We start from the raw sequence: 26,496 nt of genomic DNA, 5'->3' as shown, positions 1-26,496 counted from the left end.
GTGTGTCTGGATCTTTGTCCCCATATATTATTTTCATGCCATTTGATAACAACAACAAAAGTAACACACTGACATGTTTTCTTGTGTGAAAAGGTATTTGAGATGTATCACATTTGTGCTGGTTTGAAAATAAAATAAATGTGTTTCTGGAAAATAAATGCTTCTACTATGCATTTTGGTCATGAAAACATCTGGCACCTGGCAGCACTTTTGAGGAACAGGCATTCAATTTGGAATTGCCTACATAGTTTGATGAGAGAGAAAACAAAATGTGAAAGTGCACTTGCTCAGGGAAAAGGAGATAAATTACTCTGATGTGGAGAGTGGACAATAAAGAAGGTGTAATGCATTTGACAGGTAGTTTTAGCACTTGCTATTCCCAATCAAACATGGCACACCATAAATAACTCAGCAATGCATTTAGTGAAATAAAAGTGGCTCTACCCTTTGCATCTGTAAGACATGAGCCTGTATGAGAAGATAATAAAATATGTATATAATTGTGTTGTCAGTGTGTTTGATGTACAGTCTCTGAGCAAATCTGTGGTCACACTCAGACATATTTGTGTTCATCTTTCACATAAGTATTTGTATGTGACACAACATAAAAAGGTAAATATTACTTGACATGTCATCTGAATTACACTAAAGATGTGCTGAATAGGTCAGAGATGAATAGACATTCACCGCCTAGGAGAGAGAGGCTTGACAAAGACAGATATCTATCTGCTGACAAGGATAAAGGCACCTGAGAGAGATTTCATTTGATGCCTTATCAGGGCAGCTTTCAGGATACATACTTAGGATGAGTGGGTTGCTATGTTGCCATGGAAATCCATTCTTTTCATTTTCTCTTTTGGCTGTCACATTTTTTGTGTTCGTGGCGCTCCCTTGTGGTTGTACATGGAACCACTCTAAAGTATTCGCGTATTCGAAATGAAGCTATGTTGCCACTTTGTGGACATTTTTAGTAACAAATATGATTATGAAATATTTTCCAAAATCAACACGTGTCCTGTTAGTGATGGGAGAGAGAGAGAGAGAGAGAGAGAGAGAGAGAGAGAGAGAGAGATGTCCCAACAAAAATAGTCAAGCAGATCAGATGAAACGCCTACAAATGTAGACTAATTTAATATTTAACATTCAGAAGCCTGTCTGTGAGCATATGCTTATAAGTTAGTGATGTATCATAGTGTTGTCGATATCTAAGCTACATACGATAGATCATATCGTCTAGAGGGTTATGTTTCCTGAAGAATTTCAGCGCGTTTAGCTCCTGTATATAAAAATAAGAAGACTACATTTCCCAAAAACCACTGCGAATCCAAGATGGCAGCCTCCTTGATTGTCACACTGAATTTTTTTATGAGTACTTGAAACCTACAAGAAACGCTTCTAATTAATTGACTAAAACTGTCAACGATAAGTATTAGCACGGAATGCTTTTCTGATATCGGGTTCGTGTGACCTCAGACATCACCAAGTAGTTTCATGCTGAGGTTACACAAGGAGAGAGCTGTCAAAGTGTTATAGCTGGGATTAGCTGCCTTGAGTTGTAATTATGGTAGCTAGGTAGCAAACCCTCGAAATATGCAGTTATCTTTATTTAATACTCGTGGGCAGGTTATGCCCTTGATGACACGTTTTCTTGATTTGAAAATATGCACGATTAGAAGACGTACCCAGGATTACAGTACTATATGCACGCTGGTTAGGCACCGGTGGATGAAAAGTGCAGTGATATGTCTACCAGAACACATTTCCAAAGGTTACAGTTCTAGTGCCGAAAAGGTATCAATATGTGCCCTACCAATTGAGTTAATGTTTTTATCAATGCAATTGAAATGGCTTGGCAATGTTTTAAGCGTGTCCTCTCCCTTCGTCCCTAATAGCGAGGCATTGACATGTCGAACTTTCCTGTCGACAAGATAAGAAATTTCAGTATCATTGCCCACATCGATCACGGGAAGAGCACCTTAGCTGACAGGCTATTGGAGATAACAGGTAAGTGCAGGTTTTTAGATTTCTTGACCCCAAATAACCTCAAATTATTGATAACTGATGGTGTGATTTAAAGAAGCCTACCTACTAATGATTGATTCTGCCTGAGAATACTGAGGGTTCTTGACGATGCTGGCCTACACGTATTTGGATTTAAAGCTCTCAGAATAGAGAGCAGGAGACAGTTGCGGCATTTGCTTGAAACTGCATTTAAATGTGAGCAACAATAATGAAGCTTCAAAAGTTTGTGGATGCACGCATAGGGGAGTAGGTCATATCCGTTAGGTCAACCAAAGTAAGAAAAAGAGTGATAATCACGTGATTCCACAAATAATGCCTTTCCCCACAGTTCCAATTTCCAAACTCACTGACTTGAGCTTATTCTTTTTTTGTTAGGGGCCATTGTAAAAACGGAGAAGAACAAGCAAGTGCTTGATAAACTACAGGTGGAGCGTGAGAGAGGCATCACAGTCAAGGCCCAAACTGCCTCCTTGTTCTACACACACCAAGATGAAACATACCTACTCAATCTCATTGACACACCAGTAAGTCCTTGTTTAGACAGAATAGTTACTTTTTTTATTCTGTATTGACTCTGTCATGGCATTCACAACACTGTGCTCTTTGTTAAGGGTCATGTTGACTTCAGCTATGAAGTGTCACGGTCCATTTCTGCTTGCCAAGGAGTTCTTCTTGTTGTTGATGCCAACCAGGTGAGTTATGAATAGGCTATAGATTATAGTGAAGCCTGTAAATAAGTTATAGGTTGTGTGTGTGTGTGTGTGTGTGTACATAAGTATTTCCTTATCTATTTAAGACCATATGTTGACTATTACTGATGCATCTGAACTTCTAAACAGATATGTAGAAATGTGAGAGAATCCTAAATAGGAAATAGCTTGTCAGATTGTCTCAATACTGTGGCATTGTGTTGGGAAAGACATTTTGGAGTCATTAAAGCTGCAGTTGGGAAGATTTTTTTGATTATATTGACTGAAACCGACACTGCTCCGACAGAACAACATAAATCAGCCGGTTTTAGAAAAAACACGCACTTCTACCTCCACCTAGAGCCTGTTATTTGTTTTGCAAAAATCCACAGCTCCCGGTTCTTCTGGTCCAATGAGAGCTGGGCTGTGTGAGTTCTGACTGTCAATCGCAGTCTGGTGCGCACTGATGAACACAAACTCGATGAGAGGGTGCTTGGTAGTAGTGGGGGAGGGTCATGAGAGTTGTAAACATTCCAAATTTTGGCTAAGTTCCCTCAATCTGTCAGACTTGCCAACTGCAGCTTTGGGCAGCCGTGGCCCACTGGTTAGCACTCTGGACTTGTAACCGGAGGGTTGCAGGTTCGAGCCCCGACCAGTGGGCCATGGCTTAAGTGCCCTTGAGCAAGGCACTTAATCCCTCACTGCTCCCCGAGCGCCGCCGTTGTAGCAGGTAGCTCACTGCGCCGGGATTAGTGTGTGCTTCACCTCACTGTGTGTTCACTGTGTGCTGTTTGTGTTTCACTAATTCACCGATTGGGTTAAATGCAGAGACCAAATTTCCCTCACGGAATCAAAAAAGTATATATACTTATACTTATACTTATACTTAATAACAATCATGGTGAGGGAGTTAAATGTAATGTTAATCCAGAGTTTACTTTGTCACAGCTTTGTTCACGAGCAAGAAGAATAAACTAAATGAACAATATGATATGAGCAGTCATTCATGGATGTCTTTTCAGATACTCTGTGCCTAGATGCAGATTTGTTGTAGCCTGGTTTACACCAGACTTCTTCTGAAATCTCAGTTGAGACTGAGAGTCAGAGAGTGGGTCTGGGAAGTCTTCATTGATTTACAACTTCCAGGGGCGATACCAGCAGTGAAGTTAAACTTAACAACAAATTGTTATTACAAGAAATATTTTTCTTGTAACCAAATGTTTTAAATGAAATTCCACGTTCATGTCTGTTATTGTTAAGAAACCGCGTCCTTCAAGTTGTATTAAATGTTGGGGTTGGTCATTGTTTCATGACTACTGATATTTGCTTTCATGAACCCATAGTATGTTGTCAATTAGGTATTCATGGAAATGTATTGTGTATTTAAAAAAAACAAATCTGTTAAATGCTAATAGCATTTAGTGTTCTTAAGTGTTCAGAGTCAAATGAGAATGGATTTTCTGTATTAGGCCTATGAAAAGTGCTGTTAAAACAAGATTTCATGAATTGATTTATTTCTTGCTTCAAGGGGATTCAAGCGCAGACGGTGGCCAACTTCTACCTGGCATTTGAAGCTCAGCTTGCCATCATCCCAGTTATAAACAAGGTACACAGGTGACATTAACCAAATGCATATCGATTAAGAAGCTGTCATGTAATTGCTGATGTGTGTTTGGGCGCTATTCTCAGATTGACCTTAAAAACGCTGATCCGGAGAGGGTGGAGAAGCAGATTGAAAAGGTCTTTGACATCCCAAAGGAGGAGTGCATTAGGGTGAGTGCGTTTTGACCAGGCCTTTAAAAGCACATTTGTGTGTCTGCCAACTCGGCTGACTCCTCTTGTCTTGGTTGTTCTGTTGTTGTCGGTAGATCTCTGCCAAGCAGGGCACTAACGTCGAACAAGTTCTCCAAGAAGTTGTGAAAAGGATCCCAGCGTAAGTCATGTTTTTCAGATAATCTCAGTGTAATCATGAAAAGTTGCAAATTCAGTTTCAGTGTGTGTGTACGAGAGTGTGAGTGAGAGAGGTTAGGTTTGTTGTAGTCAAATTCTCACTTGACTAATAGATATAATGGATTGAAAATACAACATGTCTTGCCTGTCTTTGCTATCATTATATAAATCTTGTTGTTGTAGGCAAGCAAGTCTACAAATTGTGTAGTCTAGTGGTATCCTTGTACCACTAGACAGTGTGCTCCTGTCCCAGATCCCTTCAGGCTATAAGGTTATTGTCTGGGATTCCCCAACAGAGGAAAGCACAGCCCAACATATTTTCAGGCCCGGTGTGAGCTGTAGCAGCTACTAAGAGGTCTAATCACTGTCTGTGTAATTGTGATTGACACACCTTAGTGACTTTCCTAACCCAGACTATAATGTCTGCCAGACCATAATGACTAGAGTGAAAGTGTGTTCTGACAATGCTATGAATTACTCTTAGCCCGGGTTAAGTGGCACTTAAAGCGATGGTTCGGAGTAATTTCACCCTAGGGTCCTTTGCACCATGACCCCGAGCCAAACACCCTCCCAGAACCTGTTTTCCCTTGGCCGAACCCTGGTCGAGTAGCCTTGTCAGAAACTAATGAGTTTCTGCAGGCGTAATGGAACCAACTTTTATCTCGTAAATTACCCCACTAATAATGCCCTGAATGGTACGAAACTTCTACAGTATGTTCTTTACTCATAAAACGAGGCATTGAAAAGTTTGTAGGTACACCAGGAGTTTATTTAAATAACACTTGCCAGATGGATGCTATTATCAGCTACTATACTGCTGCGTCGACGTTACTTTCGTGATTTGGGAAAAGCCCGTAAAAGTCCTGGCAGGATGCGATTACATCAACGTTTTTTGGTATATCCAGTTCTTAATATATTTTTTTCCGAAGTGTTTACAACTTAGTATTAACTAATAATTGTTGCAAACTGGTACTACGAACAAAATATTAGTGCATTCCTGGATCTACATCCTTATGCATGCTTCCTGCCAGGACTTTTACGGGCTTTTCCTAAATCACGGAAGTAATGTCAACGCAGCGGTTTAGTAGCAGATAATAGCATCCATCTGGCAAGTGTTATTTAAATAAACTCCTGGTGTACCTACAAACTTTTCAATGCCTCGTTTTATGAGTAAAGAACATACTGTAGAAGTTTCGTACCATTCAGGGCATTATTAGTGGGGTAATTTACAAGATAAAAGTTGGTTCCATTACGCCTGCAGAAACTCATTAGTTTCTGACAAGGCTACTCGACCAAGGGAAAACAGGTTCTGGGAGGGTGTTTGGCTCGGGGTCATGGTGCAAAGGACCCCAGGGTGAAATTACTCCGAACCATCGCTTTAATTACATATGTATGTTGGAGTCCCACAGTTGCAATTCTGCTGGAATTTCAGCTATTGCGTGTATGTAGAGATTTCAGGCAGGCATGCTTTTAACTTGTGTTATAGCTGCAGGCCTTTACAACCTCAGGGGCAAAAATGTTTTGAAACTAACACCTCAGGACATCCATAAGCATGCTGACATTACTCCTGTTTTTGTCTGTCCCCATCAAAGGCCCACCGCCAAAAAGGAGGATCCTTTCCGAGCCTTAGTGTTTGACTCCACGTTTGACCACTACAGGGGGGTCGTCGCCAACATTGCTCTTTTTGGGGGCCAAGTGTCTAAAGGGGATAAGATTTCGTCTGCCCACTTGGGTAAAACCTACGAAGTGAATGAGCTCGGTGTCCTTAGACCTGATGAGCATCCTACAAAAACACTGTGAGCATTTCATATTAACTGGTCATTTGTTGTTATTCTATTCTCTTTGCCATCACTGCTATCACAAAACTAAGCAGTATACTATGAGTGGGAGTGGGGTTGGTAAAGGATATTGCCACAGATATAATTTGGCCATAGACACGAGGCTGGATGCCGAGATCAACCGACAGTTCTTATAATGTTGTTGTTCTACTATATTCTGAAATTGTTGTTATAATTTATGACTAAATGGCTGATAGATTACAAAATAAATTGACTATTTTACATTGAGACTAATTGTTAGATAATTTTGTACGCTTAGACGCAAAAAAGACAGAAGCCAGTAATCCAAAAGAACAATACAATTGTATTATCTTTGCAAAGAGAGAGAATGAGACAAAGCAATGGTTCATACCCAAACTCTGACATGTTCTTACAGACAAGCTTCTTTTATATCATACAATCAGGGAGTGACAGTTAAAGCGATGGTTCGGAGTAATTTCACCCTAGGGTCCTTTGCACCATGACCCCGAGCCAAACACCCTCCCAGAACCTTGGTCGAACCCTGGTCGAGTAGCGCTGTCAGAAACTAATGAGTTTCTGCAGGCATAATGGAACCAACTTGTCTCTTGTAAATTACCCCACTAATAATGCCCGGAATGGTACGAAACTTCTACAGTATGTTCTTTACTCATAAAACGAGACATTGAAAAGTTTGTAGGTACACCAGGAGTTTATTTAAATAACCTGACCCTAGCCAGATGAATTTCGTTCCGCTTAGCTCTGCCTAGCTTCACTCACATCCATCTGGGACCTCTTCCATTGAGAGTGATTTCTGCAACCGACTTTATGGTTCAGCCAATCAGGACGCAGGGCGGGAGTTTCATAGATGTGACATAGCGTAGAAGCGACTGTGACACTGTTATTAGCGTCACGGGTTGGCTTCGATGTGAGTGGTTGAAGTAGCACGTCAATAGACGACGGACAAGTGGCTTATTCAATCATATGCAAGCATTTTTTGATTAGGCCCAGCCTTCTGAAGCAACACTTCAATGGATCGGTTCCAGATGGATGAGTGGAGCTAGGCGGAGCGAAATTCATCTGGCTAGGGTCAGGTTAGGGTTCGACCAAGGGAAAACAGGTTCTGGGAGGGTGTTTGGCTCGGGGTCATGGTGCAAAGGACCCTAGGGTGAAATTACTCCGAACCATCGCTTTAACATATGGTCTAAAATATGACATGTCCTGACCCTCAGGTCGGACAAAACATTCCAGGATTGTGACATGAGCTTCTCTCCGTTCCTCTGTGGTTGGTTTTACACTTTCACTCGGGCAACTCAGCATGTCTGGATATTAGCAAAAAGCGGAACGATAAACAGAACACAAGGTTCATGTTCGCAGACTAAGACACAATAATAAACAGAACATCAGATTTATAACTAAACTTAAGAGTCAAAATGACAGAACAGAAGATTCATATTTGTGGATCAAAACATCAGATTGCTTAAAACAGTATCGTAAGGATACAACTGAACTAAAACAGCATCATAAGGATGCATGTGAACTAATGCATGTGAACTAAGCTTGACTTATAACTAAATCAGAACACTTACTTGTTTCTTTTAAGTCAGTGATTCTTAATTGTCAACATAAGTAAGCAGATATATATTGTTATATTTCTCCAACACTAATTAATGTTCCCTCCCTACCTCCCTCCCTCCCCTCCTCTCCCTAGGTATGCGGGTCAGGTAGGATATATTATTGCTGGGATGAAAGAGGTTAAAGAAGCTCAAATTGGAGACACGCTTTATCACCATAAACAACCGGTGGAACCCCTACCAGGATTCAAACCAGCCAAAGCCATGGTATTCGCTGGTATGGACAAACACTTTTATTTAAGACTTTCAGCCAATCAAATATGGTTAGCGTTGACTTCTGACTTTTATTGTTTAGTACATTTTAGCAAGGACTTGAGGTTATGGTGCCCTGAATTTGTAGTGATGTGTCTAAATGTAGTGTGGAAATGAAAGCATGGACATTGGTCAATGCTTATCAGCTAAGCAAATAGCTGTAGAGGACACTGTCACTGAAAATGCCACTACTGAAGCCAGAGCAAATGTTGCTGTCATGCAGTTAGCGTTTCATTTTTCAAAGCTGTCAAATCAAGGTTCAGGTCAGTCACTTTTGGACATCTGCATTTGGTGTTACAAAGCCTTTCACCCCTAGCCTGACCCGCCCACCTAGATCTTCTTTCAGGGAGATCTAGGCTGGAACACAGTTCATAACCATTTCCCTCAGACAAGAAAAAATGTCAGGCCAATCAGTGACGAGAGGGGAAGGTGAAACCGAAACTTATTGTGATAAACAGAAGCAGCAACCCCACAACAAAAAATGGAGTTGGAAAAATGCAGACATTTATTTACAGCAAAACATTGTTTCCTGACTGCTGATGCTGTTCATTGTCAGTTTGTAAAGTTTAGGTGAAGTAGGATGTAACGTTAGGAATCTCTGATCAATGTGATTGGTAAGGCTAGACCAATGACTTCAAAGTTAGTCCCCGTCTCGATGCAAGTGTTGGAAATGAATCCTAATCATGAGTAACCAGACTCTATTCACTTTGGGGCGAATTCTCCCATGTGCGTAAGGGTGCATAAGTAAAAAAAAACTTGTAAATAAGTGCTTTTTAACCTGAGCAAATTCTCCCCTTCACTTAATATGTCACACGCTCCTTAGGGCTGTATTAAGTTTGAGTGCCACTACGAGGTGAAACAGTATATTGCTCAATGTCGCCAGTAGGTCTAGTTCTTAATACATGTAGGTTACAGTGTCACAAGGTGGCATATTTCCCGACATTACCTTATCCATGAGGCTACATTGTTAAATAGAGAAAACCCTGTTATAATCACCCCCTTTGGAAATTGGAGCTCACCGACCGTGCATCTTCAGTTTTAACTTGACGTGATTTCATAATTCCATGGCCTACTTCATTCAAATCTGTCCATTTCATTCCAACTTGTCCGAATTCCTCCATACATTTGTACAGACGCCTGCACTATTGTTGATCAGCATCGTTTATATTCTCCTGTCTCTGATTGGTTTGTAATTGAGGCTGGTATTGTTATGCCAGTCTCTCTACTGTATTCGAAACTGCAACTGCAGGTCAGTCTACAGCTTCGTTAGCATAGATAAATTTATATTATTAGAAGCAGCTGCTATTGAAACTTTCTTTCTCAACAGTGAGTTTTTAAATTATGAATCTACACACCTCAATCATGTCTTGACTCTTTATAAATAAACCTCAGAGCAAAAGGGACATTTTGTTAAGTCAATTCTTTGTTAGGCCATGTGATGACAGAAGCGGGAATGGGAGAATGCATGTAACTGAAAAGCGTGTAACTGAAGCGTGTAAATAAAGGGCTTACGTGCAATTTACGTGCAAATGGGAGAATTCGCCCCTTCGTCAATGAGTTTGGATTTTTCCAGGCTATTTCACCCCAAGTTATCCTCTAGTAAAAAACTTTGTAAGATCAAGTGAAAAACCAACTGGTATAGAAGTAAGTATGGTTGTACTTGTGCAGGGATGTACCCAATGGACCAGTCTGAGTACATGGCCTTGCGTGGGGCTGTGGAGAAGCTGACCCTCAATGACTCCAGTGTGACGGTGCAGAGAGACAGCAGTCTGGCTTTGGGCGCCGGCTGGAGGTTTGGACACACACATACACACGCACGCACACACACACACACACACACACACACACACACACACACCGGCTGGAGGTTTGGGCACACACACACGCACCGACTGGAGGTTTGGGCACGCATTTCATATGCCAGCAACTCTCAGCTCCGCTCCTGAGAGATTCACTGCAAAACATGCACACGCGCGCACACACACACACACACACACACACACACACACACACACACGGAAACACACACACACACACAAAACACACACACACAAAAAAACACACACACACTATACGCCAAAGGTTTTCCCATCCTCTCCTGCTACACATGACTAAAGTAATTATCATGGCTGCTGTTCATTAGCTGCATATTCCTATTTAGGTTTATCTAGAGACACAGCAGGTAGAAATGGACATCATACTGTGCAGGGGGCCCCCGAGTAGTTACCAGAGAATCTCCCCTACATGCTATTAGGACTGCGACGGGTGGAGGGCAGTAGAGGACACTGTTTTGCAAATGAAACCAAGGCTGCCCAAAGCCCGTTTATATGTGTGGCCTCAGTAGGACATTCTCTTTCCCCTGTTAGATTGGGCTTTCTGGGTCTGCTGCATATGGAGGTGTTTAACCAACGCTTGGAGCAGGAGTACAACGCCTCGGTCATCGTGACGGCACCCACTGTGCCTTACAAAGCGGTCCTCACCGCGGCCAAGCTCATTAAGGTAAGTCTGGCCATCGGCAACAGTACAGTAAGTGGCCACTTCAGGAGCCAGGTGGTGGCATCACAGCTGGTGCGCTATCAGTCTTTAATAACTTCACCATGGGGTGTTACTTACATGCACAGTATGTCACTAGAAAAAGTCCAGAATTTTAACGCATAAAACAAAATATGAAACATGTGTATTTTTGATATGATGGAGAAATTAGTGAGTGAATGCATACATCAGTTGTTGTGTGGGTGTTCTTCACCTCCATGGCTACTCGTTCCTACACAAAGTCACCCTAATGACTGGTTCTGTTCTCTCTGTAGGAGCATGGGCAAGAGGAAATCACCATAGTGAATCCTGCCCAGTTCCCCGACAGGTCCATGGTGTCGGAGTACCTGGAACCAATGGTTCTTGGCACCATTATTGCCCCTGACGATTTCACTGGCAAAATTATGACACTGTGCCTGGTAAAGTCTCCCCCTCCTTCTGTCATTTAATGATGCTGTTTTCGAAAAACAAAGTGTGTGTGTGTGTGGTAGAGAAGTAGAAGTATACTTTGTTGTGTTTGTTGGTACTTCTCATACAAGAGTAATATATTTCACATCAACTGCCATTGTATAGGTTATTGTGATTATTTGATTTATTGTTGTCATTATTTTTAAAATATTGTATTTGTGCTTGTAATTGGGGAACGATCTGATTTCTGATTCCTGTAGAATCGCAGAGCTACTCAAAAGAACATGATCTACATTGATGAGCACAGGGTCATGATGAAGTACATCTTTCCCCTCAACGAGATTGTGGTGGATTTCTACGACAGTCTCAAGTCTATGTCCTCAGGATACGCCAGGTGAGTAAACAGTCCAGACGATCAGCCGCACCCAATTCCATGCTCTCTGGCTGTTCCCAAACATACCCCTCTGTGTTCATGCAGTTTTGACTACGAGGACGCCGGCTATCAGCCAGCCGATTTAATTAAGATGGACTTCCTCTTAAATGGGAAACCAGTGGAAGAACTCACCACCATTGTGCACAAGTAAGGACATTTAGATTTCCCCCAGTGACTGACCTCATGTCCACAGAGTGATTTTGTATAGACGTAATTGACTATTTAAAGCCACGCAAGAAATGGTGTGCTACTGTGCATTCTGTGTAAAGAAAGACAGGAGTGTTTGTATGCAAGTGAGACTGAGATGTTACTCACTCCCACCACTGACACCCCTCTTTCTCCTATGAATTGCCATCCTGTTCTCAGAGACAAGGCATATAGCATGGGCAAGGCCATGTGTGAACGGCTGAAGGACTCCATTCCCAGGCAGATGTTTGAGATTGCTGTCCAGGCGTCCATTGGGAGTAAGGTCATCGCAAGAGAAACGTAAGTCTGGTTCAAGGTGTGGCCAATCGGACAAGTTACGTTACATGAGAACTACAACACCAACTTCTCTTTTATTTATTGTAGGATCAAAGCATACAGGAAGAATGTTTTGGCAAAATGTGTAAGTACTTTCCAAAGCTAACTTTGGATAAATATATAAATGAATAAATTAATTAATAATGCATATGAAGGGTTTGTGTCTGACATGTAATACAATTTTATGTTTCATGTTGTGCTATATAGTATGGAGGAGACATCACACGAAAAATGAAACTGCTGAAAAAGCAAGCTGAGGGGAAGAAGAAAATGCGTCGCATTGGGAATGTAGAGGTTCCCAAAGATGCATTTATTAATGTTTTAAAACGGAAGGACAAATAACACCTTAAAGAAGGATGTTATCAAGATACACTCTATTGCAGAACCACTGTGCATGATGAAATGGCACTTGGCTGCTGGATTTGGACATCGTCATATGCTGATGAACCTACTCTTAGGGGTCAACAACATGCAGAACTGGACCCACTGATAAGATCTGGAGTGTATCAGCATAATGCTGTATTTAAATGACAGCTACAAAAGATCCGTTTGGATCCGTTTCATTGAAATCAAAGAACTTTTTATTGCATGCTGATGCTGACAGTACTCTTGAAGTAAAAGAAAAAAACAAAACTAAGTTGGTGAATTCACAACCTTCTTTTCATCTCACCTGTCACCTTTCAAACTGAGGACAAATATTGTAACATTTCATCCGAAAATAAGCAGACCTGTTTAAAATATTGTGAAAAAAAATGTAAGTAACATCTGATCATTCTGGTTGGGGAAAAAATACATACAGTCAGCAATACAGACATACATGGCCAAAGGAATGTCCTATGATCTTAATCAGTACACAGAGAATAAACAGATTATTGATAAGAGAAGTGCTTTACCAGTAAACAGGAGCCACAAGGCAGAAAGGTACAGAAATGTAACTTATCATTTTCAAACATACAGTACATTCAGATTAGATGGCCTAAATGAAATGGAACATTAATGGCTGTGTATCAAGTTATCAAAATGTGAAAGTTGGACCAAAATAAACACCATAATTTTACAGAACCAGGCACCAATACAAGCTACATGACTGGCCAGCCAACATCACCTTAGACAACTTATCCCTTTTAATAAAAATGGACTCAAGCCAGTATAGCTCTGTGGAATCAAGCCAGGTTGGCTCAAAAACCCTGTCTCAGTCAGTGGCTCTCCCTCATACCTCAGACCTTTAACAAGCGGTATTGGTGACCCTTGGCAAGAGTGAGGTGCTTAAGTCACTTCAAGTTACAGTATAAAAGATAAGGAATGTTTCTAACTACACAAGCAACCGAAAGAAATAGAAGTAACGTAAAGTAAACTGTCTGACTGTTTGGCCCAACTGGGCCGATACAAATAAAAGCACAGTATAAAGAGAAGAATGTAACATGGATAATGCTGTATGTGACTACTACCTTCTTGACAGTGTGCTGCTGAATTAGGTATGGGCCCTTCAAAAAACCCAGAGAGGGATGCTGTGGAATACTAGAGTTGGACTGTATTACTATCTCCTCAGCTCTTTCAGACCAGAGATATGGTGTTTTCCAGGATGTTACAGCAATGACACTACATGCATGACCCAATGAGCACAGCATTACTTACAGTATTTCTAAAAGATAATATGCAGTTTGATACAAAGACCAACCACAGCCTCAGCAAAGATCACTTAGGCGGCGGCCATTCCCGTGTCTTTGCATCAAAGTGCGCCTGTAGTAGGTAGATGTTGCATTCAGTTTAGTCACATGACCATTTTACACAACAACGTGGCGCTGGATTAAGTGAGTTCAGTAACTTTTCAGGAATATTGCCCCCAAGTAGGCAACGTTAACATTCTCCCGCTTCAGTCCTTGATGCTGTGCAAGGGATCTACCAGCTGGTTATGGACGTGCATCAGGCCTGAAAGAGGGCAGAGAAAAGAGTGACTGAAGTCTTTTATTTATATAGCGCATTTTCCATGCACAGAATGCAACACAAATAGGGCAGGAGAGACGTGTGAGATGATCGGCTCGTGACGAGAGACTAAGGAGGGTCCCTACACCCTAAGGACTGCTCTTCCCTCTCTATTGGCATCCTGCTCTTCGTGCTCATGGACACAGGAATCACAACAGCATGCATATGACTCTCACTAACGACTCAACTAAATCCTTGTGCTCCAAGCATTAGTTTTTTGGCTTAAGATATAAGGTCATGTTTTGTCTAGGACAATTGTGGCATTCATGATACTCCACAAAAGCTGTATTCATGAAAGCTGTTGTGTCGGATATATGTCTGGGGCAAATTCTAAGCATACATTGAAACAAGAAAGCATGTACAGTATGTCCCCATTAAAAAAAAACATGGCAACATACACTATAAGAGACTGAACACAGGTTAAATCTCATCCTGATCTCATGAGAAGTCCTTCATATGGCAGAGTCATCTCTGAGGAAAGAATGTTACCTTTGAAGTACTTCACAGTCTTGACCCTGAGTTCCAGAGTTGCGTCCTCATCACACACAAAGATGGTGTGGGGGTGCTGCTGAAAGGCGGACACCGTCCACATGTGGTTGACCCCCTCCTCGATGGCCTTGTACAAGGCAAAGGCCTTGTGTGCTCCTGTAATGAGGATCATTACCTGAGGACACCGGAAAAGAAGGAGGATCTGCCATCACTTCAGACACCAGTCAACAGGCTTAGCTTTGAATCATGTCTCTCTTACAAAACATTTATATTCATGTTTGACACCGATGGTACGGTCATCACCAAAAATGTATGGCTCATCATGTTGCAAACTCTCCAGAACACACATTCGATTCCACTGCCTTCAATTTACTTTTTTCATTTAATTTTGAAACATGGGTAAATTATGTTGTTTCACCTCCCGGGCATCCATCACTGTTCCGACACCGACTGTTAGGGTCATCGTGGGCACCCTGGATAGGTCATTCCCAAAGAACCTGGCATTAGCTACAATAGTGTCCTTTGCGAGGGTTTTCACTCTTGTCCTAGACACCAGGCTAGATCCAGGTTCATTGAAGGCAATGTGTCCATCTGGACCAATACCTAGGGAGAAGAGAGAGCAAACACCACAGTTGTGTGAATGTAGATGTAATGTTCCTTTATCCAGATCAAAAGTAGAAGAAGGTTTCAAATACAGCTACAGTATGTGTACTGTATCTGTTCTTCCCATTCTAAACCCTGCATTTCTATTTGTTTTCTAGACAAAACATCTTGCTACGGAGCAAATAAGAGTTATCAATCATAACAAACATTTGATATTTGATATTTCCTGCACGACTCTCTGCTAGGACAGTGTTAGAATGTGTTTTACGTACCCCCCATAAACAGGTCGATGCCACCAGCCTCTTTAATCTTCACCTCAAAGGCGTCACACTCTGTCTGGAGGTCAGGGGCATTCCCGTCAAGGATGTGGGCATTCTGGGGCTCGATGTCGACGTATTTGAAGAAGTTGTTCCACATGTAAGAGTGGTAACTCTCTGGGTGGTCCCTTGGGAGGCCTGGTGATGCAAGTTAATTGTATGTCTTACAACTCGTTTTTTCCCACTAATATACTGGCAGGTAAAGCCTAAGGCTGATCTGTGGGAGGATATTCATATTGCTGGGCACTGGGTGGACATCAGCACTGGCACTTAATGTGAAATGGAAAATTCAGATGCAGTCAGCATTAATGCCGATATTTAGACAACATGAAAACGTTCATGTCCTACTGGTATGAGACATATGTTGCCAGAAGGGACAATTTACACATATCCAATGACCTAGTGCCACCAAAAAAAATAGCATGTACGGATACCTGTGGACTTCACTTTCTTGTGTGGACAAACTAACTTACTGTAATATCATTGTCTCTGTGATTTTCTGATGTGAAACAGGACTTACCAACATATTCGTCCATGTTAAATGTTTTAACATACTTAAAGGAAATATCTCCACTTTTGTGGTATTCAATCAGTTTCTTGTAGCATCCAAGTGGAGTACTCCCTAGAAGTGGGAGAAATATAAAATGATTTAATAGGCTTATATGGAAGGCTATTTGAATTTAAAGATTACATTAAAATGTTACTGCTAGTCAGAGTGCCAATTACATAAAATCAAAGATGTTAACATAAGACATAGCCTACCAGTAGGAAGACCCAAAGTGAAGTATCTGTCTGCTGTTGGTTTGAACTGGATTATTTTGTTCCTAATGTATTTGGCTGCCCACTCACTGGCCTGGTCATAGTCATCTAGAATCACTAGCCTCATGTTTGCTGGGAGAAACTGCAAGGGAAAGTTTAAAAAGTGTCAAATCATATAAAAAAAAAAAGCTTTCACAAGAATCTAATTAAATACTAAAAACAATCCCTCATGACAGTGACGTTGTTGAAAAACAAATCAACAGCAGTTTTTCCAGTTTTTGAGGAATTTCTTGCAGTAGCCTACATAATGCAGGAATGCAGCATTGCAATAACATTAGCCTACTGAATTATTGTAGCTACTTCAGAACAACAGTAGCAGGCTTAGAATAGCTACAGTTTCATTTACACGTAACAGCAACATTGTATTACTGTACCCATACCGAAAATGCATAGGCTATCCTTACATTTGTGTAACCAATATTATGTTTGATAAACGGACCTCTGTTAAATTACCATCATCGTACGTTGCATGGACTGTCAAAGTATTAAAATAACACATGGGTTGTTACAAGATACTTACGTGGTACAAAATTACAACATCAAAATGTAAGCAAGGAGTGTTTCTGACACAGTGGAGTGTTTGCTTGAAAGCTGTGCAGTAGTAGACAGTTTAACTAGGGTTGTGATGATACAACAACGTTAATAACTAAACTACTTCACATCCGGAAAGAGTAAAAATAATGTGTCAAAATAAAAGTATTTTTTATTGTATTTTCGCGTATTCTCACTTTTAGGCTTATTTAATGAGCTTTATAAAAAACAAAGTTAACATTTGTCATACACATGGGGATATATATCCTATCATACAATTTAATGACAGAAATTAGAACATAAAAAATAAGCCAAAAAATAAATAAGCCAATATTTTGTCATATGCTAGGCTACAGTGCAATCTGCCATTAAGTTATTTATATTATCACTTTATTTGTTTAAATTAAGTGGCCTAATTAGAGACATATGCTATTAAAGTCCCATACAGCTACGTTTTGTATGTCTAACCAGGACTTAGAGAACCGAGGGTTGAGGCTGATTTAATGACATTTAATTTGAAACATAGATCACTATCTTAAGACTTTCATGACGATTATTCACAGTAATTCTGTTTTTTCACAAATTTGGTTGATCACATGATTGGTTTCCGGTCATATGTTTTGACGCCAAAAATTCGGAAACATCCGAATTTTCATGTATGGTGGCCCACAACATACAAACGACACGAGCTGCTTATCTGAGCAACAGCACCTCAGAATTAACTGAGATGACTAGCCTACACATCCTGTTGAGTAAGGCCCAGTTGAGGGTTTACTGTAGGCTCACAGATGACCTATATAGGGTAGCCTACCTATCAACCAATAAAATAGGCATTTAGATGATTCTCAAAAAATGAAAAGGATAAGAATTGTCTAGCCTCGCCTTTATTTCCCTATTGTAGTGTAATTTACCTATTATTATTATTATTATTATTATTAGGCTGTTATCCTATAATTTTTACTATTATTAATATTTATATTATTATTATTATTATCTTCGCTCTTTTCTCAGTTAAACTGACCTTGCGAGGAGGACCCTATAGGGCAGACCGTCTGAGGCAGAGAGAACAATGCTGTGAGACGGAGCAGCGGAGAAGGCAGAAGGAGGCAAAGGGAGGGGGTGGGGTAGATCTTCCAGCCAGGGATTAAGCGGTCGAGAGCGATCCTCGCTCACTGACAGCATCCAGCCCAAACACTCAACCTTACGCACGCCCCGTCCCAAACGGATTCCGGAGAACTAACAGCTTTCGCAACTGTTTCTATTCTTCTTCATCACACGGACCACGACGGTCCACACCCCCTACACTACCCCTTACTGAACCACGAGGTGAGTTAGTTTTACGTTTCTATTCACATTGTCAATGAATGGTAGGCGACAGACCAACGACATACTGCTTGCACCTTGCATGGCATAGCCTACAGAATATTTGGGTCAGGGAGCCGCGCTTGAGCAGCATGTTTTTTCCTTTGATCTTGAGGATGGTTCCGACTGCATTGATGCGTAACCTATCCAGCCTTGTTCTCGTCGATGACATGGCGAGAGAGATCTAAATCGGATTAAGATTAAAGGAGAAAACCACACAAGACTTGACCATTTTTCCTTTGTTTACCGGCTAATCTAGCATGACTTCATCCTTTGCTTAAATCTCCTGGCAAAATTGCGATGTTTAATTAGGAGGCTAATTTGATCTATTTGTATGATATTATCACAGCCTGTAAAGGGGGAGACATCATGTCTGAAATGACATGAATATTTTGCCATATACGTCTTTAATAACAGCCTATAGGTTACACAGAATATATTTAAATTCTATTATAGGATCAGTTAATGGTAGTTTTACCTGCATTAAGTGCATTTGCCATATTCACACTAACCAAGAAACATAACCGCTGTGCTGGTTAGTGTAGGCTATTTTATTTTTCAGCAGCCGACCATATAGGCCTATATAGCCTAATCTAGTCGATCTGAGCTAACACATGCCACGCAAACCCCATGCTCGAGCCTCCGGGTTAGCTGTTCAGGCAGTGGGCATTGTGCCGTAGTGTGCATGTATCATCATGTATCCTAGCTCTAACCACCGCAAATCGCCAGATGGGAAATTAAGAAATAGGCCTAACTGAATTGAAGTTGTGATATTCAAAATCAACTAAGTGATTCATTGAGTTGTTAGTAAACCTGCTGATGAATAGGGCTCAGTATCTTTGGAGTGGGCGAGGTCTGATTCAGATCAGACTGCCCTCCACCAGGAAAGGCAGCAGCTAGCATGTCATGTTCTGTAGTTGATCAGTGGGAAATCATATATCTGCTTTGATTGTGGCAGTGTTCACTGTCAAAGAAGAAAATTGTTTTTAGAGGTTACAAAATGGTAACATGTTACATCAACTCTCACTCTCTCTCTTCCTCTCCCCTTCTCTCTCTCTCTCTCTCTCACACACACACACACACACACCAGGCTTGTGCAAAATTCCAGAATTTAATTGAAACTGGCTCTTAAATTCCAATTCAATTCTTGAATTTCACTTGCATTTCAATCGAGGTAGCAAACTGGAAGCAGAATTGCAATTCGAATTGTGCACAACCCTGACACACACACACACACACACACACACACACACATGTGTACTGCTTATGCATGCATACACACGTTTGTTCGTTTTGGCTGTGTGTGTGTGTGTGTTTGTGTGTGTGTGTGTGTGTGTGTGTGTGTGTGTGTGTGCACATCTGTGTATGTTTATAGGTGTGTGTGTGTGTGTGTGTGTGTGCATGTGTGTGTGTGTGTGTGTGTGTGTGTGTGTGCGTGCGTGTGTATGTTAGCTCTAGGCTCTGTGCAATGACTCAGAGATGAATGAGGAACATGTGATGAAGCTGTTGCTCTGAGCGCTTATTCTGTAGTGAGAGGAGCAGTCAGGCAATACTTGCACATCAGGAATAACTGGCAGCCCGACCGACACTCCTCTCCCACAGCACCGCAGTGCTGGAAATCAGCGTCAATGCTGGTGCTGTCCTCCTGGTCCTGTGGCTACTTGCTATAATCAATTCTATTTCGTTTTAGGCTCATTCAATTACTTGACCAGGAAGTTATCCCACTGTGAATTGGGTCTGTTCATCCATCGTTTCATCTGTTTGGGCCACAGCGAGACTAGATAGTTATCGATCGTGCAGATTTTGTACGTTTTTGCTGATCTGCTCAGGAATAACGTTGTAACTTATTATCAGAATGTCTGTGTCATCATGAATGAATAGAGCGGAGCCTGTGATAGATTTTTCTGGTTTTGGTCTTCTCCTTTTTTTGCCTTTGTCTGTTGTTTTCTTTCTGTCTGGCAGAGCATGTCTCATTGTCCTCCATAAATCTGCCTCCCCGTTCAAAAAGACAATAAATCTACTTATTGCTGCATTCAGTTGTACAAGTTTGGGGAAGTATCTTGGCTTGGTTTGGGAAAATATGTTACAGGCCTTCCTCATTATGTCAGTGGCCAGAGGTGCCAATAAACTGAGCATTCAATATAATCTCAAAAACTATATAATTGAAACCCAACAAATAGAGCTGGAGAATGACTTTGGTAGACCCCAGTTTAACATCGCCCCAGGCCATAGGCTACATATGATTTCAGTATCTCAAAACAAATGCAAAACCAGCACAAATGCATTTCATGATACAAATAGGCACAAGTACTGGCTGCATGAAAGCCTGTGGGGAATATTTCACTTCCCTTTATGAGGTACCAACCTAACAGAGGTGACCCTATGTGGCCCTTTGCGTCAGTGTGTATGGCAGAAAAGAAATTAAATGGACACACCAGATGATTAATCTCTAAGTGGTTGAAAGATTTAAAAGTACACTGGGAACTCGGCGTCGGTAGTCATTGTTGCTGGGAGAATTTAATTGAAAGGCGTGCAGAAAGTTCCATCTGTATTACACTAATGGACTGGACTGACAGGCGGAAAGTGAAAAGAGACTGCAGATTTAATTAGAAGTGAAGAGGAAACGCAGTCATAGACATTCAAAAAAACAACAGCAGCCAGCTGTTGCTTTGGTGGAAGGATAAAGAAATAAAACTGAAATAAATAATAATGATAATAATCCCTGTCGTCAGAGGATTGGATTAGTTTGCTCTGTGCTTTCTGTTATGTAACAATGTTTTTCGTAAAATTGAGTAATAATTTGTATTTGTTGCCTGTGTAAAAGCTTTTTGTAAAGACTCCTGGAGCCTTGCAGTTGAAACAGATGTGGTGCTTTCAAAGTCCAGCACTTGTTCGACCTTCGATGACGCCAGTGAAGAGAGCGATGCTCACACTATGCCCTAGGGAAGGCCCCGGTTAAATCAAGTTTGTTTTTGTCCCTCTTTTACGGTCAGAGAATATTCTCATTAAGGCGGCCCTGTGTCATTGAAGTGAAAAGAACACAAATTGTAGCGCTCCGTGTCCCTACAGAGGAGGATATTCACGATTCTCATGCCAGGCCCTAATCAGAGCCGTTTAAAAGAGGACAAACGTTGTCATTTGGCTGGACTGAATTAAAACCTTTGGAACGCTCCCATGTGAACGGGATCTGTGGATACACGCAGGGTGGGGGAGCGCGGACGTGCCCATGTAGGCTGCCCTGCGTGTCTGCCCCGCGTAGCACCTGAGCTGGTCACGGGGTAATTGTGTGTGGCCCCTACTGACGGTCCTGTAGACTGTGGCTCCATAGCGCTGGACGACCTGGCCAGCTTTGACACTCAAAGGTTTAAATAGATTTTAGCACAGAGCACTCTGTACGGCTGCCAAAGAGCTTCTACACAGAGAATGTCAGCTCCGATTCCACGTAGACTATCAAGCCCAGTAAAATAAAGAGAGAGTGTGTGAGAGAGTGTTTGTGTGTGTGTTTTATGTGTGTGTGAGGGAAAGTGAGTGTTAGAGAGGGAGAAAGAAAAAGATTAAGTAAACAGACACTTTGCGCAATATGTTTAATTGGAAGTCTGCAGTGAGTTTGTCGTGTGTGTGTGTGTGTGTGTGTGTGTGTGTGTGTGTTCGTGTGTCTGTGTGTGTCTGTGTGTGTATGTGTGTGTTTGCGTGTGTGTGTGTATGCGTGCGGGCATGTGTGCATATTTGTGCGTGCCAACATTGTGAGAGAGAAAAAGAGAATCTAAGTGTGGTTGCTGATTATTCAAAGGGTTTCTGAGGAGATGTCATGAGTGTCTCAGATTATGCACTTGGCATAAATAACATTCCTTCTGTCTTTCATTCGAGGGCTTGCAGATTTAAGATGAAAAAACAACTGTCTCTGCAGCCTGTCCTGGTTCCAGATAATCTTGATAGACTCTTGAGTTTTTCTTTTGTGGCCTTATCTGGTTTTTCTTGTGGCTGACACAACTTGGCCCCGCCATTGATTCACTGCCGTCAGATTTGCACCAAGACAGTTTAGGGAGTTGCACAGAGCTAGATTATCATTGATTCAATTCCGAGCCAGATTAGGCCATCCTTAAAAATATTCTTGTTTGCAGTAACAGCCAAAAAAATAAAAAAAATGGGTTGGTAGGTAGGTCAATATTTTTTTTTTCAAGATTCAAAGTAAAAAAAAAAGTACAATTTTGGTCATGGTGATTACGTAGGTATGAATTTAAACAATTGTGCATATTGTGATGTAACTGACTGGGTCCTCAACCCGTGCCTTCAGGCGCATCACTGCAAACCTCAATCTGATGCAGGTTATGTAGACCAGCCTTTCTCAAACTTCTTTGACCTGAGGCCCAGTCATGGCAGACTTTGGGGCCATAAGGCTCATCTACACGTACCCAACCCCACTCCCTCCAAATCAAATTGTCATTATCATTATCACAATCATTATTATGCCTAGATTGTTATACATGCACTTTCACTTAAATATTTTGTGACATGCACATCAGAGGACTGCTTTAGTAATGTAAGATATAATTAGTTTCATTACTTTTGCATGGTTGCATGATGCTTGCATAAGAAAAGAAATACTTCTCAAAACAGCAACAATTATATGGGTGCTATTGTTTTGGGATGTTTCCCTCGTGCAAGCATCATACATTGGTATGGAGAAAAAAAAATACATGTTTTTTAATGAAGTTTAATTTGAATGCCTGAATGTAAGGATTCAGGAAACACAATACCAGCTTAGCAGATAGGCGTAAATCACTGATCTGTTGATCTTTAACAGATAGAAAGAAGGCTACAATAGCTTTTGGCCACGTTATATTCAAATTTGACTATACAATACTCAGTGCTATACAGTGTATTATACAGTCTCTGCTCTGTTTCTATGGAAGTTCCAAAATCAACGTCGTTCTATCAAGTGTCGTTAAACAATTAAATAGCATTCAACAGGTTGAAGCGAAGCTTTGATACCAACGTTATTGATTATTTTCAGTTTCTCTCGGCGCAGACGCCTGCATTGAATGAGCGCTCATACCACCACTTTATTGTATGGCTCCATGTTTAATGACATCGATAGCAGAAACGTTTGTTTTCTTTTTTTTGTCGGCCCGCGGTATCTTTATCAACCGCAGCAAATTATCAGGCGAAGAACCGGGCCTAATTTCCTCCACGACTCCCGCGGACCATCAGTCTTGCGGACTCATATTTTGAGAAATACTGAATAGACCACAACCAATTTCAATTCTTCAACACGGTCACCGTTAGACTAGAGGTGAGAAGGAAAAAAAGATCTGGGCACAGTTCTTCCAGAACTTCGTGCCAAGTAATGAGCGTTGTCGAGATGTTTGTGTGAATGAAACGAAGCGTATAGGCCATAGTGTGACATCGTAAACCAATGGTGTACAGATGACGCCACAGGGTTTTATTTAAGAGAGCCCTACGTTTGTATGTAGGCAATTTATATTCACAATACTTAGGCCTACTAAAATAAATAGTATTTTATTTGTATTGGTTGTTTAGAGTAAAAAAAAAATCGGTCGGTCTTAACGAAGTTTACAACCCGGCAAGTCGGTCGGACTAAAAGGGGAAAAAATAAATATGTGGGTCGGTTCTAAATTGACAGGGTCGGTCGGGTTACGGCAAACGAAAATATTTTTAAGGATGGCCTTAAATCGAGTTCAGTAGACAGATAGTGACAAACCTCTGGACTCAAACAGTTTGAGTGTTAAACAGTGAGCCTGTGTGCTTGGCCAACAGATTTGAAAAAGAACTGATTGCGTTGTGCTTAAGAAACACCCTAGTGCCCCAGCCCCAGTGATGGTGAAATAATCATCTCCAATGAAAGGAGCAGAAGAAGCTAACTAAGTCTCTGTGGGATGCGTCAATTTAATCAAGTCAGAGGTTTCTTGCAGTGGCCATGTCCTGCTGTAAACCCATGCCCTGTTTAGTCATATTCTCTCAATGTTTGTGTTATTTTCTCTCTTTGTTTTCCTTCATTCTTCTCTCTTCATCCCTTGCTTCCTCTCCATCGTCCACAGCCTTATTACTTCCCACCCAGCGAGGATTTGTTTTTTTTCTCCTTTTTTTCTCTCTCTTCATGTCCTCCACTTTTGACCCCTTTAAAGGGCCCCCTCCCTTTTCTTTTCTTCTCCTCCTCTCAGCTCTCTTTTCGCTGTGCCTGTGGTTTTTCTCCCCACCGCAGCTTCCGGCGTCCATGCTGCAATCCCCTTTTCAAATTCTCTTCCCCCCTTTCTGCGGCTGGCTCACACACTTGCACCCTCTCACGCTCTCTATCTTCTCATCTTTCACACCTTCTCTCTTTCCATCGCTTTCTCTTTCTCCCATTCCCTCTCCCGGTTTCTTTCTTTCTCTCTTCCCTTCTCTTTCTTTCTTTCTTTCTTTCTTTCTTTTTTCTGTGTCTCTCCACTTGTCCATCTCTCCCTCCCTCCCTCCCTCCTTCAATCTCTCTCTCCCTCCCTCCATCTTTCTCTCCATCCATGTGTGTGCCCATGTCAGTGTGTGGCATGGGGCGGACTCAAGAAGCGTGGTCTCTGCATTATCTGAATTCATAATTCATATGACCTGCAGTCTGTACTCTAAGCCAGGGTCTGCCAGCATGGAGGGTGGGAAGGAGAACAAGGCCCTTGGGGGGGATTCCATGGGGGCACTTTGGAAAGGAGGCCAGAGCCTGGAGAGGTGAGCCCATGCAGTAGCAGGGGCCTCTGCTCCGAACAGGAAATGAGGTGGACAGAGCAAGGAGACACCCTGCAGAAGAGCGCATCGCTCTGTGCATTGGGCATTACACATGTAACCAGAATGTAATAAAGGCTTTACGTCCCGAGGCTCATCTAAAGCAGTTCACTTCTGAAGCAGTGTACTGTGTGTGGGGATCCCAAGAGTCCTATGTAAAGCAGTCTACCTATGAAGCAGTGTACTGTGTGTGGGGATCCCAAGAGTCCCATGTAAAGCAGTCTACCTATGAAGCAGTGTACTGTGTGTGGGGATCCCAAGAGTCCCATGTAAAGCAGTCTACCTATGAAGCAGTGTACTGTGTGTGTGGATGTCCATAGTTCCATGTAAAGCAGTCTACCTATGAAGCAGTGTACTGTGTGTGTGGATGTCCATAGTTCCATGTGAAGCAGTCTATCTCTAAAGCAGTGTACTGTGTGTGTGGATGTCCATAGTTCCATGTGAAGCAGTCTACCTCTGAAGCGGTGCTCGGTGTGTGTGTGTCCCAGGGAGTGCAGTGGGTGGTAGCACAGAGACCCAGATTCACAGATGAGAGGGCTACTGCAATTTTAATTACAAGCAGCTCTAGAGTACCTAGTCGACAGAGGGGCTGCCAGGCCGGGCCATCACAGCACAAACACAGCTCAGATTAGAGGACTACACATGAAGAGCGTCCCACTGGCTCAGGAAGAGCTTTTGAGGCACGGGTGAAAGTGGATGCACTAGCAATGACATTTTAGATTAATGACACATTTACTGGTTTTGCTTGGTCTGACAGTGTGTGCTTGTACTTATAGTGTTCAGTTTTTGAAAGACGATTTGCCAGGCTTCAGCAAAGGAGAGCTGAGATGCAAAACGGAATAGTTTGTGTGAATGGCCTTGAGGGCATATTGTTCTGCAGCTTTGTTACCGACAGGATGTGGGTTTAATGTACATGTGATATCTCTCTGCCTCTGTCATAAAGGTCCAAGTCCTGATTGGTCCTGATGTTTGTGAGGACCCTCCTTCTCCTGCCCTCACCCAATCGCAACGCTCAAGATGTGATGTCCTGCCAAATACGGCATCTTTTATGTTCGGAAGCCAATAGAGTTCACGCTACACCCAGGTGAGTGCAAACATCTTGTTCAAGTCTCTTGTAGAGTTTCCATTTCTCACTCTTCTCTTTACAGCTAAACTCTGTAAGGCTGTGAATGCGTTGAGAGCGATCCTCTCCTTGGCTTGGTTCCTTTCTGAAGCGTGATTTGCTGTACTGTATCTATTTCGGGTCCTTGACTGAGACAGCTGCTTTGTTTTGAAGTGTCACTCGCGTGGCACATTCAGCACGCTTAGCATGCCCTGAGTGGACAGAGCGCGCAAGCATCATCGAGTGTCCTTGAGATCAGACGTCCCGTATCGACTGGCGGG

General features: G+C 41.9%; 3 protein-coding genes across 5 annotated transcripts in view; 2 read left to right on the top strand and 1 right to left on the bottom strand.

The window, feature by feature from the left end:
• Positions 1-1,334: 1,334 nt before the first annotated feature.
• guf1 (GTP binding elongation factor GUF1) lies at positions 1,335-12,702 on the top strand. The gene is made up of 17 exons (XM_048262576.1): positions 1,335-1,791; positions 1,893-2,004; positions 2,398-2,546; positions 2,634-2,714; positions 4,240-4,317; positions 4,401-4,484; positions 4,580-4,644; positions 6,254-6,457; positions 8,169-8,308; positions 10,012-10,135; positions 10,710-10,842; positions 11,151-11,294; positions 11,544-11,677; positions 11,762-11,863; positions 12,083-12,202; positions 12,287-12,323; positions 12,446-12,702. Exons 1-17 carry the CDS (start codon positions 1,591-1,593, stop codon positions 12,578-12,580), a joined length of 2,043 nt encoding a protein of 680 aa, XP_048118533.1. The 5' UTR covers positions 1,335-1,590; the 3' UTR covers positions 12,581-12,702.
• Positions 12,703-12,801: 99 nt separating this feature from the next.
• On the bottom strand, positions 12,802-18,129 carry gnpda2 (glucosamine-6-phosphate deaminase 2). 2 transcript variants are annotated; one of them, XM_048262577.1, is made up of 7 exons: positions 18,002-18,129; positions 16,393-16,531; positions 16,151-16,252; positions 15,586-15,768; positions 15,129-15,313; positions 14,711-14,885; positions 12,802-14,167 (listed from the first exon to the last, which is right to left on the bottom strand). In XM_048262577.1, exons 2-7 carry the CDS (start codon positions 16,514-16,516, stop codon positions 14,112-14,114), a joined length of 825 nt encoding a protein of 274 aa, XP_048118534.1. In that variant the 5' UTR covers positions 16,517-16,531; positions 18,002-18,129; the 3' UTR covers positions 12,802-14,111. The 2 variants fall into 2 exon arrangements, with proteins under 2 accessions (XP_048118534.1, XP_048118535.1); XM_048262578.1 differs by lacking the exon at positions 18,002-18,129 and adding an exon at positions 16,970-17,094.
• Positions 18,130-18,174: 45 nt separating this feature from the next.
• Positions 18,175-26,496, top strand: part of frmpd1b (FERM and PDZ domain containing 1b) — a 28,683-nt gene continuing 20,361 nt past the window's right edge. For both annotated transcript variants that reach the window (XM_048262575.1, XM_048262573.1), the window contains exons 1-2: positions 18,175-18,306; positions 26,057-26,197. The gene's annotated coding sequence lies outside the window, so the exon portion shown is untranslated. The remainder of the gene's footprint in view (positions 18,307-26,056; positions 26,198-26,496) is intronic.

The sequence above is a fragment of the Alosa alosa genome, chromosome 14, assembly GCF_017589495.1.
Source record: "Alosa alosa isolate M-15738 ecotype Scorff River chromosome 14, AALO_Geno_1.1, whole genome shotgun sequence".
Classification (NCBI taxonomy): Eukaryota; Metazoa; Chordata; class Actinopteri; order Clupeiformes; family Clupeidae; genus Alosa; species Alosa alosa.
The sequence above is the reverse complement of the archived record's forward strand: the minus strand, read 5'-3'. Positions and strand labels throughout refer to the sequence as shown.

Coding starts and splice junctions, on each gene's coding strand:
- guf1 (XM_048262576.1), top strand. CDS start 1,591: ATGCAGTTATCTTTATTTAATACTCGTGGGCAGGTTATGCCCTTGATG. Junction 4,645..6,253: donor GTTGTGAAAAGGATCCCAGC/GTAAGTCATGTT, acceptor TCCCCATCAAAG/GCCCACCGCCAAAAAGGAGG. Junction 8,309..10,011: donor CAAAGCCATGGTATTCGCTG/GTATGGACAAAC, acceptor GTACTTGTGCAG/GGATGTACCCAATGGACCAG.
- gnpda2 (XM_048262577.1), bottom strand. CDS start 16,516: ATGAGGCTAGTGATTCTAGATGACTATGACCAGGCCAGTGAGTGGGCA. Junction 15,769..16,150: donor TAACATGGACGAATATGTTG/GTAAGTCCTGTT, acceptor TTGCATCACCAG/GCCTCCCAAGGGACCACCCA. Junction 15,314..15,585: donor CATCGACCTGTTTATGGGGG/GTACGTAAAACA, acceptor TCTTCTCCCTAG/GTATTGGTCCAGATGGACAC.